Source organism: Paralichthys olivaceus, chromosome 23, assembly GCF_024713975.1.
Source record: "Paralichthys olivaceus isolate ysfri-2021 chromosome 23, ASM2471397v2, whole genome shotgun sequence".
Classification (NCBI taxonomy): Eukaryota; Metazoa; Chordata; class Actinopteri; order Pleuronectiformes; family Paralichthyidae; genus Paralichthys; species Paralichthys olivaceus.
In genome coordinates this window covers 13,603,793-13,618,900 of record NC_091115.1, presented here as the reverse complement: position 1 = coordinate 13,618,900, position 15,108 = coordinate 13,603,793, and the positions used below count along the sequence as shown (strand labels likewise).

The 15,108-nt window shown below is 42.5% G+C and overlaps 1 protein-coding gene across 2 annotated transcripts in view; it reads right to left on the bottom strand.

The window, feature by feature from the left end:
- Nucleotides 1-369: 369 nt before the first annotated feature.
- LOC109637516 (sushi domain-containing protein 3) overlaps nt 370-15,108 on the bottom strand; it is a 29,843-nt gene continuing 15,104 nt past the window's right edge. For both annotated transcript variants that reach the window (XM_020099935.2, XM_020099934.2), the window contains exons 4-7: nt 4,003-4,194; nt 3,379-3,532; nt 3,080-3,265; nt 370-2,202 (exon numbers count right to left, since the gene is read on the bottom strand). In XM_020099935.2, coding sequence (XP_019955494.2) covers nt 1,866-2,202; nt 3,080-3,265; nt 3,379-3,532; nt 4,003-4,194 — 869 coding nt within the window. In that variant the 3' untranslated portion in view covers nt 370-1,865. The remainder of the gene's footprint in view (nt 2,203-3,079; nt 3,266-3,378; nt 3,533-4,002; nt 4,195-15,108) is intronic.

Sequence of the window (15,108 nt, the reverse complement as noted above, 5' to 3'; positions counted from 1 at the left end):
CCCAGTAAACCAAAGCCTGCATCTTTCACACAAACAACACTTCAGCACATCATTCCTCCAGCCTACACATGTACCATGTCAGCCTCTGGAATCTTTATGACCTCCATCACCATCAAAATCTCTGCTCCGTCACTCAAACCCAGCGTCCGCAGACAAACCACTCCATCTTCGTCAAACGTCACTGTCGCTTTGCAGGCAAATGAGGTTGGCTCCTCATTTACAACTGTCATGACACAATGATGAATTAGGTCGAGCCTCTGGTACATTTCCCATCCCTCCTTCCTTCCTCTGCTGTTTCTCTTCCTTCATCTTTTATTCTCTCTCTTCTGTCGGAGGCAGCACGCCATGAAAACACAATGAAGCCTGAACTGTTGAACTAAACTATAATCTCTTTATTGAGCTTTTTATGGCAGTCTCATTATTATACAACAAACAGTACAAGAAATATCTAGGACTGTCCATTCCAAGCTGTTTAAACACCGCCCCCTTCAGAAAAATATAAAGTGCAGATTTGTTAGTGTCTCTACTCGAGTCCTTCTGTTAAAAATATAAAACCCCAGTGTAAACTAACGCGACAGTAAAGGGGCCTCACACAATTTAAAATGCTCAAGATTTAGGGATAATTATTCATTTAAAAAAGGTTCAGTAAAGAGGAATATCCACAACTGACGCTGAATTTTAGATTTGAAGATTTTGAGGTTATTGTACAGGTTGACGTGTCTCTCGTGGTTCATCCTGCTCAAACTTTACATATCAGTGCTTTTATGTGCACAAAGCTTTTGTCCCACAGCGGCCGACAAATCTATATTTTCAAATCATTATTTTCGTTATTACACACATACAGGACCTTAGTTATCCCAAGTAAGTTAATTATCCCAACCCAAGGAAATGGAAAATAAAACTGATTCATTATGTGACAATTATTTGCAGTTATCATTCAGCCCAGTGTTGATTTCAAGTCAGAATATGAGTCTTATGTTTTCTTCACGTTCCTAAAACCATTTGAGACTTTGCCAGAATATATATTGTAGCTGCTGAACATAAGACGTGTTTTTCTTATAATGATGTGACAGAATGAGTCAAACTCATAGCAGCTGGCATTTCACATTTCACATTTCACAGTGCTGTCCAGGAATCTCTATCGTCAATCTATTACAAATTATGAGAAAAGTGACCCAGAACCTTTTGTTACATCACACATGCTCTGTTCAGAAAGCAGTGACAAGTCTCTAGCTCTAAATCAAAATATTTCATATAGATATCTTAGTTGTTTTATTGAGGTCGGCATTAAATAACTAGACCTCAGGTAGGTGGACAGGGATCTGATCACACAATAAATATAGTCTATTTCAAAAGTCAACATTTCCAAGAGCTGCCCAAACAGTGGCGGCCATTGCTTGAAGTCCTCCTGCTTTGTGGTTTATTTTCTCTCAAGCATCAAAGGTTAAACTAAATTAGTAAAACTCAACATGACCCTTTGTCAATGGGCTACATGAAGCCGTCATTTCTGACGGCTTAAAGAAAGCAGGACTTCTTTGGAAGAGCTCCTCTTGCAGAGTGCAGCAGCCGTAGTTCAGTAGGAATTAAGGACAAAGAAAAACCTTCAGTGTTCAGTTACTTGTGATCCAGTCCAAACTGCAAGCATGCGGCAAAACAAAGATGCTTCTACACCTGACTGCATGTCCATGTCTGCACTTTCCCGTCATGTCTACTTTGGTTGCATTTGCAGCCTTCAGTGGGAGAAAACAGGGATGGAGGAGGATGGAAACAGAACATGCCTCCAGAACATGCCTGCGATGCTTTCTTCCTGTGTTCTCCTTCCGCGCTGTGCACAGGAATGTCACAGGGCTATGTCAGTGTGGCAGTTACTGCCATCGCCGCTGTGGAACCGGGTTGGGGTTGGGGTAGATGGGCGCCGGTGCTGGGTGGGGATACGGGGGCACAGCTGTGTTGGGGTTCGGTGGGTACGTTGGGGTCGGGTACTGTGCCATGAGATGAGGCTGGCTGCTGGCGCCTGTGTGGGCCGGTGAGGAGGCGGCGGAGGAGGAGGTGGGAAGGTGGAGGTAGAGAGGGGCGGACGGTGCCGACGGGGCGGAGGGCGCCGTTGGAGTGGGGACCCTCTGCAGGACGACATGTGGGTACAGCTGTGACTCAGAGCGGTAGAGTCCGGGCAGGGAGGCCTTCAGCAAACTCTCCTGACTCCTGCAAGAGAGAGACCCAAGACTTTTCAGCACCAACTGAAATTTAAATAACTGACATTAGAAAAACGTAATAACTGGAGTTTGGAACTGGATTAACTTTGGCCACACCGTTGCATGAATGTGACTTTTCTATAAGGAGTTGGTTTTGAAGCACATCAGCCTCCTGGAATCAGCATTAAGTAATACCACCGCACAGACTGAACCCCGACACCGCTTGGGTCTATCTACCCAAACCCCAACCGGTACCACAGCAGCCATGAAAGTAGCCGCCATATATACAGGGCCCTGTTCCTTTTCTCTGGATGATGTTAAAGGAACAGACACCTCCTGGAGGTTTTTTTTTAAGGCTTGAGAAGGCATGAAAAGACCAACAATATATTTCTCCATCTGTCAATATCTCCCGACTTCTGTCATTTATCTGAGCCCATGTTCAGTCATCTTACCAAAGACAAACATCTGGAAAATTGGATTTCAAATACTGTAGGAATTATATATAATAGGAAAGTACTGTGAAGGTCCCAGGTTTCTATATGTCAGCCCCGTGATGGACTGGTGATCTCTCCAGGGGGCATCCTACATCTCATCCAATTTCAGATGATGTTGGCTCGAGCTCCCAGCGACCCCCAAATGCATGGATGCATGGAAATACTGTGTAGATAGGCTGTGTAGACTAATTTCCATAGACAACAAAAATGTATGCCTGCACGCTTTACCCAGACGTCACCCCCTGGTCTGAATGCTCCTGTCTGATGTGTCTGATGTGACATGTGGAAGATAAACTCCAGAACATGTCCAGACTCAATTTTCTTGACATTTTTGTGAGATGAGTGACTTGGCTCCAAATTGGTTCCCTCCAGATGTGAGTGCTGATGTTTTACCTCTGGTATCCTCTGTTCTCATATCCCCCGAGGCCTCCGGTAAGGTAGAGGGGGCTGTCTGGAGCCAGGCGGGGGTTCATCCTCTGTGAGAGGTGGAAGATCTTGGGAGGAGGGAAGGCCTCCCACTCACCCTCCTCTCTCTCCAGCCAACACTCGCTGCGGCGGGCTGAGTGCTTCTCCCTGCGCCTGTGGAAGAGAGACCTTTATCAGTCCGAGAACAAAGCCTGGGTGTGATGGAGACGTTCAGCTGCAGGGGTTCTATCCAGGGTGACTTTTAGGTTCTCTCTCCACCCCCTTACCTGCTCCGTCCTTCCTTCTTGGCTCGGTCCCGGCTCGATCGCTCTTGCAGACAGCAGATGAGGAAGGACAGGGACATGGCGAGGATGACGATGCCGCTCACCACTGACGCCAACACGGCCACTCTTAGTCCTCGGTCCTCTGGCCTGGGGATCGCTGATGAGTGGAAAAAAGACTGTGTGTCAGTATTCTGCACCAGATCCCAAGAAAATTCTAGTCTTGATAATCACTCAAAGCTCTTCACAATACAGTTTACATTAACAGTTGACGTCACATGATCCTTTGCCTTTCTGGCTCCATGTATTCAAATGATGTTTGTAGCACCTCTCCTGGTTTCTAACCTTCATTTTTCAGCTTTGATTCTCTTCATACAGCATGATTCTCTTTCACACGACATGTTTGCATGTTGAGAGGAAAAGTTCAAAATGTTCCTTGAGCACAAAAAGTCCTTTACAAGAGACCTGCAACCTGATTTCATGCAGAACCAGATGTGAGAAATGAGAAGTCCAGCCATCGCAGTGGAGTAACCCTTGATACTGAATGCAGGAGAAAACAGCAACTTTCAACATAGACTTGCCTATTATTAAGTCCCACTTTGCTTTATGTCCTTGCTTGAACCTGCTTACCTTCACAGACAGGCAGGTAGTTGCTCCACTGTGGTTTTCCATTCCTGATGTTGCAGTAGATCTTGTCGCTGCCGACCAGCTGGTATCCCTCTCGGCACCAGAAGGCCAGCACGCTGCCGACAGACACGCCTGTGCCACTTTCCACGTAGAAGGAACCCCGACGTGGAGGCAGGATGGGGATACAGGACAGACCTGAGGAGAAACAGCAAAACAGCAGGTGAGCTCACAAACTCAGCAGTAAATAAATCCTGTCTATTTGAACTGGGCAGTTGGGATTTCTGAGTTCAGCTGAGCAGCTGTGTCCCCGGTGGTGGAGCGGGTTGTCCCCTTATGTGGATGACCTGGTTTACAAGTAATGAAACTCATAATATAGAAACTTGAGTAAAGTAAGTTAACGAGTAAAAGTGAAATTTAAAAGTGAAGTGAAATTGTAGGAGTTAAATTTGGCTTTTCTGTAAAAGACGTCTCTCTGCATCATCGTTGATGATCAGTGGATCAAACCTCTTGGATTCTGAGATTTACAGCTGTCAGACTCCATTGAGGCTGTTCAAAATATCTGGATGTGATGTCTCATTGCAAAGGATTTAAACTTACCCATTACCTCTGTCTAACCCCTTCTTCTTTGTCTCTGTCTTCATCATTCTACTTCTCCATCCCTCCCATCCCTCCCTTTCTTTCTTCTCTTTCTTGTCAAACACACACTCAGCTTGGAGCGTCTGATCTAAGATTATCAGTTACACTGGATCACTTCAAAGAGAGGCAGAGTCAGAAAGCTCTATTTTTATCCTCCTTATGCTACAATAAGCCAATACCTCTGAGAGGTCTCATGATACAGCAGCTGTTGTTGTTGCGCTGCGGGACGTTTGAGGCTCTCAGAAAATCTCACGCACAAAAACCCAAAGCATCGCTAACTGCACCAAACATCCCGTGTTTACTCAGATATACTGTTAGTGAGGCACGTTTCTGCACTATCGCAGAAAATGACCTGATAATATCTGCAGGGGTTTGACAGGGTTATTTCTCAATAGTGCTGACTCAACGATTTCTCAGTCAGCTGCTGGGATTTCTGGTTTTCACTTTACTGACTCATGCTTTGTTAGTGTTGTGAAGAAGATGAAGATGCATCATCACTGACAGGAGTCACTGATAGAGACAAACTTTCAGTAAAACAAACTATTCAAGCATAATATGCGACAGTCAGACGAGGTGACAGTGAGTTGTTTACGCTTTTAAATCTGCAGTGATGGTTTTTCTTTGGGGTGACAACAATGCTTTCATGTCGTCGAGTTAATGTGACGCAAGCAGCAGTGACGTAGCAATGTTAGAATTTATTTGAAGTCATATTTCTGTCCACTCCACAAATGTGAGTTTCTCAACTATGAGGTCTCCACCACCATTCTGAAGAAGGCAGGTACAAGCAATAAGAATAGCTGATTAGCTTTGGTTGGATATGGGTTAGGAGCAGTAAGAGTGAACCAAAACAATGTCAAAATTCCAAAATCCAAACAATCATCTGAAAAGAATTTAAAAAATGGGAGTGGGACTGAAGAGTTGTGTGATAATGTCACTGTGAGAGACACTTTGCATATTTCACAAAGAGATTTATTACATTTTTAAAAAATCGTGTTGAGTGCAGCCATCAAATGGTCATTTAAAAATAAATGTTGCTTTAAAAAAACATGATCGGATAAAGAAACTTACAGCACGGTGTTGGGTCTGCTAATATGTTTTAATGAGTAATGGCATGGGAAGGTCCTTGCTGTGTCAGTATTAGTGTAATCTGTGAGTCAGTAAGTGAGCGAGCGAGTGTGTGTGTGTGTGTGTGTGCGTGTGTGTCAGAAGAGAGAGATGTCATCCCAATATAAAACCCTGTGAACATGCAAGCTGCTCTCTGCTGATTAGGAGCGACAGATGGGAGGATTTCTGCAGCGGCGGAGAGGGAGAGGATCCCGTGATCCTGTGTGAAGATGACTGCATCCCCTCCCTCACTCACACACACACACACACACGCTCACACATATATATACACTGCAGACACGTGCGTAACGGGCACAGTAAACATGGACGAGCTTTCGAGAGGAGAAAGTAAAAGCCAGTCTGTTTCCCACCAGGAGAGCTCATACCCACAATGTCAAACTGTGATCAGCACCTAAGCTAAAAGCTGAAGTGAATACTGAAGCATTTAGAGATACAGTTGTTCCAGTCGTTATAGCTTTAAATAACTTTTCTCTGCGTATATGACATATTATTCAAATCCCCTTTCTTCTATTTTTAGCACTGTTCACTGCAGGTTTTATTTATTTATCTATTTTAACATTTAGCCTGAATGTGATTTTATATTAAATCTGTCAAGAACATAAAACAGCCAGTTTTATAAAACTGTGACCAAACTGATATTGTTCTTATTATAGTGTCCCAGCACGCACAATATGTAAAGCTGCAGTAAGGATGGGCATTTAGTTTTAAATAATTCATGTGCTGCTTCAGTCAGGGCTACAGTCAAATCCAGCACATGTTGTCCTGTTAACAGAGATCATGTGACGTTCAATGAAGACTGGACACTCAAGCACGAGTCTGTTTATCTGCCAGTGCCATGTTGCCACACCGTCGCTGTTGGAAAAATAATATATGAGGTTTGTGCTGATCTACCAAAACAATGAGCTGCAAGATGCTAACGTGCAGGAGAGAACATTTGGTTACAAACTATTATTTTGCCATCAGTGATTTAATGTTCAACAAGAGCATTTCAAGGGACTTTGGGGCCCCCATGGCAAAAGGGTTGTGGGGGTCGAAGCTCTTGGCAGAGGAAGCTACTGGTAGAGGGCCTTGTTAGGGGGTTTCTGACTGTGGTGGTGTTGCAGTCTCCTTTACATAGATGATCATTGCTGTGGATCAGATTTTCTCAAGGGGCCCCTCTCCGGTTGGGGGCCCCAGACAACTGACTGCTTTACTGGTGTTTACTGTATGTCAGCTTGTGATCTCACACACACACACACACACACACACACTCACAGAGACACACACACACTGCCTGCCAAAGAAAAAGCCTTTCGCTCTTTAAAGGCAGATAAAATATTGAACATATTTCGTGCGAGTGTGTCTTTTAAGACTCATGCTGTTTTTTTTTGCTCGCTGTTGCCACGCCGCAGCAGGAAACTTGTCCCCATTCTTCCAAACCTGCTAAGGTAACACCACCTCCCTGCAAGTCAACACGCTGTAGTAAACAGAAAACGAACAACGACACCAGTATGCAACAAACAAACAGAGCAACCTCAGAGGAGAGACAAAGATTAAACGTGTGTTAGTGTTGGTGTGTTGTCGACTAAACTATAGTTCAGCTGGAAATTCTTTGTATACGCACATTCATTTCATAGCAGGAGACTGACATGGGCTATGAGCACAGAAGTCTGTGTGTGTGCGTGTTGACTCTGTGCTCTATTTGCTTAGTCCTGTTGATTCGCTCCCATTCAGCAAGCTTCTCCTTCACTGTGGAAGCTGTGGGTTGCCACTCTGAGAGTTCAGCCGGCAACATGGCGCGAAAACACCTCTGGACAAGCCGACCTGGCAACCCAACACCGACGTCCAAACATCCCCTCCGCTGAATTCTTCTCTGAAACCCTCTCCACTCGTCTCTGTCAGGGGAGCACTCGGAATAGTTTGTGATTAAATAAAGATTAGGCTCTTTGCATTAAAGATTCAAACACGCACACACTCACGCACAATGGATGTACCCGTGCCCTGCACACATGTATGAAGAGGAAAGATCTTGTGTGGCCTTCAGCTTCATGAGGCTTTAAAGTTCAATACCTCCTCTAACTGATCACGACAGAAACACTCCCATCAACCAAACAATGTCAAGAAGTGAGTTACTGAGAAGTCCAACACCATTAATTGCCACGAAGACAGAGAATAATCAAAATCAGAGCGCAAAGTAGAGACAGGTTTATATATCTTACATTCAACACTTCCCATAATGCAACTCATGTTCATTGGACTCCTGCTAAACACGTTTGTCTTTTGGAGTCCATGCCCACTGTGTAGAAACGTGCAGTACCCCTAACGTCAAGTGAGTATCAATACACACAATACACACATGCCTTATACACACACATGTAGGTGTAAACTAATGAGTGCGTAAATAAACACAAGGGATGTCACAAATATTGGACATTTGTACACACAGGGAGCTGTTTGAGAGTGAATCTGTGAAGCTGATTGGAATATTCATTCATTTGGTGATGTGTGCATTTGTCAAAGTGTTTTACATCTGCACACAAATCATTGTATGCATTTGCAAACCTTGTTTTTCACTTGTACACCATGTAGCACACATTTGTGGCCATTTTCTCTAAATTTTATTTGCTTTTGTTTTATGTCCCCATGATCTGTATAATGCGCCCATCAGCACTTCCCCCTAAAAACTGCTGTGAGTAGAAGCTGTGGGTCGTGAAACTAAAACAATGAGCTATACAGTTAAGGGGAACTGCACAGTCACATGGTCTTTCTCTTTTCCTTTCTAGCTATAGCCCCTTTTCCTCTAGTTAAAAAACTCACTTCCACCCACCTGGCTATTGACTGAAATGGGAATGGATACATTCAGCACATACCCACTGATTTGGGTTTAAAAGAGGTATACGGCTGTTACCTTTCATATAACACTCAATATTTCAGTAGAAATATTAAAATATTAAATAGAAATATCGAAATATTTAATAGAAATATTGAAATATGTAATAGAAATATTTAAATATTTAATAGAACTATTAAAATATTTAATAGAAATATTGAGTGGTGCAGCTTTTATTCTCTTATCCTCAGAAAATAGGACCTTTGTCATGATTCTGTCCTCTGTCTCCTTCGTGCTTTTCTAGTCTCCTAGTGTTTCTCTGTATTTCGTGATTATTGGACTTCAGTTTTGTGACGCTGCTTTGTGCGGTCACCATTTTGTACCTTTGCCTGTTGGACTGTCTTCCTCTTACCTGAACCTGAGACCATCTGCGTTTGGGCCCTCGCCTGTCTCTGCACATGATAACCTCAGCAGGACTCTGTCCAAAGGTGACAGAGCCGACCTGCCAGCACCTCTAAAGCTCACTAAGTCCGTACACACCTGGTGTTAACATGTGGTTTTTGTGATCCGGTCACAAGTGGACCGCTTTGAAGTGTGTGTGTTCACACCTGGCATTAAAATGTGGCCCCACATGAATCTCAGATCAGATCTCACATCTAAACACATCTGTCATTTCTGTTCAGTTATGTTGTTTTTACCCAGGAAACGTTCACATTCACATAGAGATCGAGACACATGTGGCGGAGACCCCCTGGTCATGGTCTGGCGTGATCGGATCTGTATCTGAGTGTGTTCACTTGAGATTACAAAAAACACATGTTAGTACAAGGTGTGTATGGGGCCTAAGTCACGTTTACAGAATTTGGTTTTCTTATTAATCATAATAACAGTTAAAATGTGTTTCCATTGGTTCGTCTCATGTTTTTTTATGGAGCTGCTTTTAGGGGGATTTCACCTTGTAGCAGAGCCAGAGCAGCTTTTTCTCCATGCTCAGCCTTTTTGACCAAAGCTTAGTTAATCTGCTGGCTCCAGCTACACTTTTACCAAACATGAGAGAAGCATCAGCAATAAAAATATTGGATGACAATAAAAGAATATTCGTTAAATTGCCAAACTTTTTCATTCAGAAACCCCAGAAATCTCAGTCTGACTGTGGCTCACATTTTTCGAGAACTGTTCACATCGGCTTCACACTTGTGCTGATGACGTGCCAAGGAATTGCAGTGTCGACTTTGATGCAATTTGGACACCATATGTTCAATATTGATAAACTGAATAAACAGCAGCAGCGGTGGTGCAGCTTCAGAGGCCTGCAGCAGGTCTAATCATTGTGGCTCATGATTGATGGTGGACATTTTCTTATGTGCAAACACTTTAAACACTGATGCACCTCTCCAATTTATGTTAGAGGCTGTCATTTCTTCTCATCAATGTTTTAAATGTTGTTATTTTGTTGACGTGCTCTGCTACTAGCGGCATCTGTTGCATCTGTTCTTCCTGCAAGAGGGATTCCTCACATATGGCTCTCTCTGAGGTTCCTGTGTTTGTTCCCCATGTTAATATGGTTCTGCTGGTTGTTTTCCTCACTCTTGCAGAGGGTTGAGGACAGAGGACGTCACACCTTGTTGAGCCCTATGAGGCAGAGTGTGATTTATGAATAAACAAATTATACAAATACATTTTGATTCATTGAGGTCTATTACAATTCCAAAACAAAAGCTACAACCAGCATCACCACAGGCCAGAGTCCATTTCAGACAGGCACTGCACCAGTACTATTAATGCTTAGTTTGTTGTTTTGCATGAAAAAATGCACCAACAAACCATCTCGATGACTTTTTAGAGGTGTGTTTATCCTCTGCAGCCTCGTTACTTTCATTCCTTTTGCCCTTTAGCTGTTGCCACCCTGCTTTAACCACCAGAGCAGAGAGACGGCTCATTTCAGCCTCTCCCTCTGGGTCTTTGTTCAAGTTTGTGGTGCTAGCTTTAAGCCGTGGGAAGGTAATAATGAAGTTGAGTCACTGCCAGCAGCCATATTGGATTGACAGGCAGGAGACAGAGGCAACTCTTTGTCTGAAGCTCACCAAGTCCGCAGGGCTCAGGGGTGACGATAGCGTGTCGTGGACAGAAAAACTCTTGGCTTTGCATGTGTGAATGTGGCATCCCCACGGAACCTCCTCTTCTGGGCCATCAGTGTTTACTAAAACATAGATATTTCATCTGAAGTTTAGAGCTTCAAATGACTAAAACTCCTTCTTCTATATATTAGAATATTATCATACTGCCTCCTGCTCGTATGAGGAATGATAGATGAAGGTATAGATTTCCTCCAATGACTCCAATGAAAACAAACTGACCTCAAAATACACTGAACTCCACCTGCTTCTGCCAACATGTGCATCTGTATTCCTGTGTGTTAGCATGCCATTAACAGGATTTCTTGCACTCAAAATAGCCGGGAATAGACAAAGGTAATTGGCTTTGCTTGTCAGTTAATCAGATTACTGGCATTGTAACGTTATACATTTACGTTTCGGGCTTTCCACTGAGGATCTTATCCAGAGAGACTCAGTGTGAAGAATAAGCTGCTTATTGTCATCAAGAAGTAGATGCTGTATCTCAAGCTGAACATCGGTATTTGTTTTGATTCTAGAAGTAGAATGAGTTCAGGGGCCGCTGGGAACAACAAGGACTTTGAGTTTAGTTGTTGACCATGTGCACTGTTGTACTTTCTTTATTCTCCTGTATTTTCTTTTGGCAGGAACATAACGGCCCCTTTGCCTCAGGTAAAATGAACCTGTCCAGAGTGAGAAGTTTACAGAGTAAGTGTTTGTGGACAAAAGAGTAAAAAGATAAGGTAGTACAGGGAAAAAAAAACACATCTATAAACAGGATTCGACTGTAAACTCTTGTTTGGTTAGATTAAAAGGCAGACTACCTGCTAAGTAACTGATATACGTAGGCCTCATTTAGAGATTAACACTAACATTAACTCTCACACACCCTGTCGAGGTTAATAGGTCGTGCTACTGTGTTAATGGATTTGCTAAAGCTGAAATAACTGCTCTCCAGCATCTTAAAGGTATAGTTCACCCAAAAATGAAATTTCACTCATTATCTACTCACCACGAAGCCAATGGTGAAGTGTTTGAGTCCAAACACTTGTTAGTGTAATGTCAAGGCTTGCAGACACTTGGATGTCACCACAGGAGCAGCAAGGAGGCATTTTATGTTTGAAGATCTACTTCAGTTTTATTGGTTTTGGCTGCATCACTGTTTACCAATGAAACTCCTAAAGTGATTTGTGGACTCAAACACTTCACCCACCCCAGCATCAGCATGGGTGAACTATCCCATTAACAGGCTAACCGTTATCCACTGATGAACAAACTTTCAGACCTACAGAGAGAGTTTGAAGAGTTACAAGTGTGTGTAAATCCAGCCTGAGGTCAAACGAGGAGCTCCTGAAAATGAATGAATCAATAGCAGAACTCTGATCACATTATTTCCAGGAACGATCCGCAGCACAGAATCCCCGGATGAGCTGCATAATAAATCAAGGCTCGTATTGACAGTCTGAAGCGCTCCGAGGGTCCAAGCCTTCACCGGTTTTATCGATTTGAAAACAGGTGTTGGGTAAAAGGTAACAATAGGCCCAATGAATTTACTGTCTGAATAGGCCGCTAACATAATTAGACACTAGCTGCAAGTAATCAATAAAGAGATGAAATAGTTGGCCAGTGGAGGATGGAACAGTTTGCTAAACATGGTGAAATAGTGAAAAGAAGAAGCCTACTGGAAAAATACTTTTAATCAAAGTGATAAAGTGATGCAATAGTTATAAATAAGAGTTAGTTAAAAAGGATTAAAAAAGGAAATAAAAAAGTAAGTTGTTATAAAGAAATGTGGATGTTGCTCTTGTTAAAGCTGAAAATAAGTACGTAATGAAGTCTTGGCCCTGCACTGATAGTAAGCTAAATGAAAACTCAACCAAACCAATCTAATATGGACATTTCAGTTGTTTGAACAAAATATTGTAACAATATCCACTTTTAAATAGTTAATGACGACACATTTGAACTTGACAGGTGATGCTGACAAAGGGGTTCAGGCCGATTACAGAAAAATAGGTTAGAAACCACTTATGTAACAAACCTGTCTTCATTCACTGGCTTTAACTTGTCTGCTTTATAAATCTTCCCTGTCCAGAAGCTCAGCACGCACAAAAGCCTTCTATACTTAACTGAATTTATTTAGATTTTTCTGTCCCATAAATTTCAACTGAGACTGTTCAGAAGCTGAAACTAACACGTCCGATACACAAACACAGTGCTGCTGCTGTAATCCAGACCTGAAGGAAAGAAAGAGTCCAACAGGCCTAAAATATGGTGGGAAAAAAATAAACCCAGCGCAGAGTTTATCTGTTCATGCATCTGGAAATAAATAGTTCATGTCACACACACACACACACACACACACACACACACATTTTGCTTTTGGGAAAGTTGATGTTAATCACACCTCCGGGATTTTTGGAAATTGTGAAAGCTCTCTCATAAAAACTGGCGTAATTCATGCATGCGGGGCGATGTGGCAAGCCAGCTGATCACCTGTGTGTGTGTGTGTTTGTGTGTGTGTGTGTGTGTGTGTTATTAAAATATAAGGTGCTTATTCCTGCCCTGTCAGACTCACAGCTGCCCTTATGAAACAAGAACTGTGTTGTTTATTCCCTAAACCTTTAAGAAGATTGTTGTCGTTTGGGCCGAATGCATTTCTGATTGTGTGTGTGTGTGTGTGTGTGCGTGTGTGTGTGTGTGTGTGTGTGTGTGTGGTTGTGTGTGTGTGAGGGAGGCACGTGAGGCCAGCATTTTGTCCCCTGCTATAGGCTATTTATGCATGCACGTGAGGATATGTGCTCTGTGAGTGAGAAGTGGTGAAAAAAGAGAGAGAAACAGTGGAAGGAGATAAAGGAAGAAACGAGAAGTGACAGACAGAGAGAGAAGAAAAAGGAAGAGAAAAAGTGTGTAGACACAAAGTGACGGGGGGGAAAAAGCAATTAGTGACAAAAGAGAGAGATGAGATAGAGGCTGACGAAAATAAACACAGAGAAGTGAGAGAGCGACGTATAGACAGAGAGGAGAAGAGAAAGAGAGAGAGAGAAAATGGACAGAGGGAACGGAGGAGAAGAGAAAGGCAGCTCATGCGTCAGTGGAGGTGAAGTCATGCGAGCAGTGCTGCAGCTTTCTCTTCAGGCCTAGAAGCTCCGGACTGGACATAACAAAGTGTTTCACCTGCCACCACGCACAGACACACACACATATACACACAGCCATACGCACACTTACACGCACTTGTGTGCATTCACTTCTGCATTACCAGACTAGCACCGAAAAAACATTAATTATACAATTATACGTGATTTTGCAAACACAGAAACTATTTGTTGCTTTTATACTTTAAACGTACTGACAAAAGTCATTGCAAAGCTCTTAATCCGACTTAAAATCCTCAACCACTAAAACCCCAACACTAAAACTAAGACTCAAACCCTTTTGAAGAAGTAAAACCAGTCCAAAAAAAAACAGAGTGGATCCGTGCACAAACACTCACGTGCTGTAGATTACAGCAGCCAGACAGATACAGATGTTTACAAAATCAGACTGTGTCCCTTTAAATCACTACATTCTCATGGTGTGTGAATTCCAAACAGAATGGAAGGGGGGAGTGTGTTTCTTGAATGGGTGCTCAAGCAAGAAAAATGGCAAAACACCCTTGAATGAGCCCATGAAAACACTTTCAGTGACGTGATAAGATATGTTTTGGTTGCTATGTGATATCGGTGCAACTCAAGGCTTCTTAGCGGCTTTAAAGTTTTGCCAATACGTCTGAAATCCCAGTCTTGTGACAAACTTCTTGAGATCGAGTTATAGTTAGGTTTGGGTGTGAAGGTGAGGTCAAGGCTGAGGTTCGCATGAGAAGCTTGAGGTTAAGGTCGGGTTCAGGTTAAGCTGAGGGGAAACATACTTTGGCACAACAGATACTTATCACGACTTCTTACAATTTGTCTTATTTAATTTACTGCAATTGCTCTGGTTTTTATGCTTTTAAGAAGACGTAGTAATGCGAAAATGTAGTTCAAATATTTTAATATCTAGCAAATCTTGATTTCACCGACTCACTGGAAGTCAGCGTGAAGTTTTATTTCGGGTCCAATGGTCTGCGTGTGTCGTGTGGAGTTAAAGAAGCATTTTGTTTTATGTGAAATGAGGAAATTCAAAGGAAAAGCTTGGTTAGAAAGATAAAAGCTTAGACCCAAGAGTCAATTAATTTGACATGAGCCCTTAATAGATTCATTAATCTATACAGACTGTGCTATTAGTCAGTTAGTTGAACCAATAAATGATAAATTGTTTTTTAAAAACTATTTAGAAATAAAGGAAAATGTATTTTTTTAATTAATTTAATTAAACCCATGATGTCGCTGGTTTTCAGCTTTTCAAATATTGGTTGTATTTAAGGTCTTTGTGGTAAAACTAAAT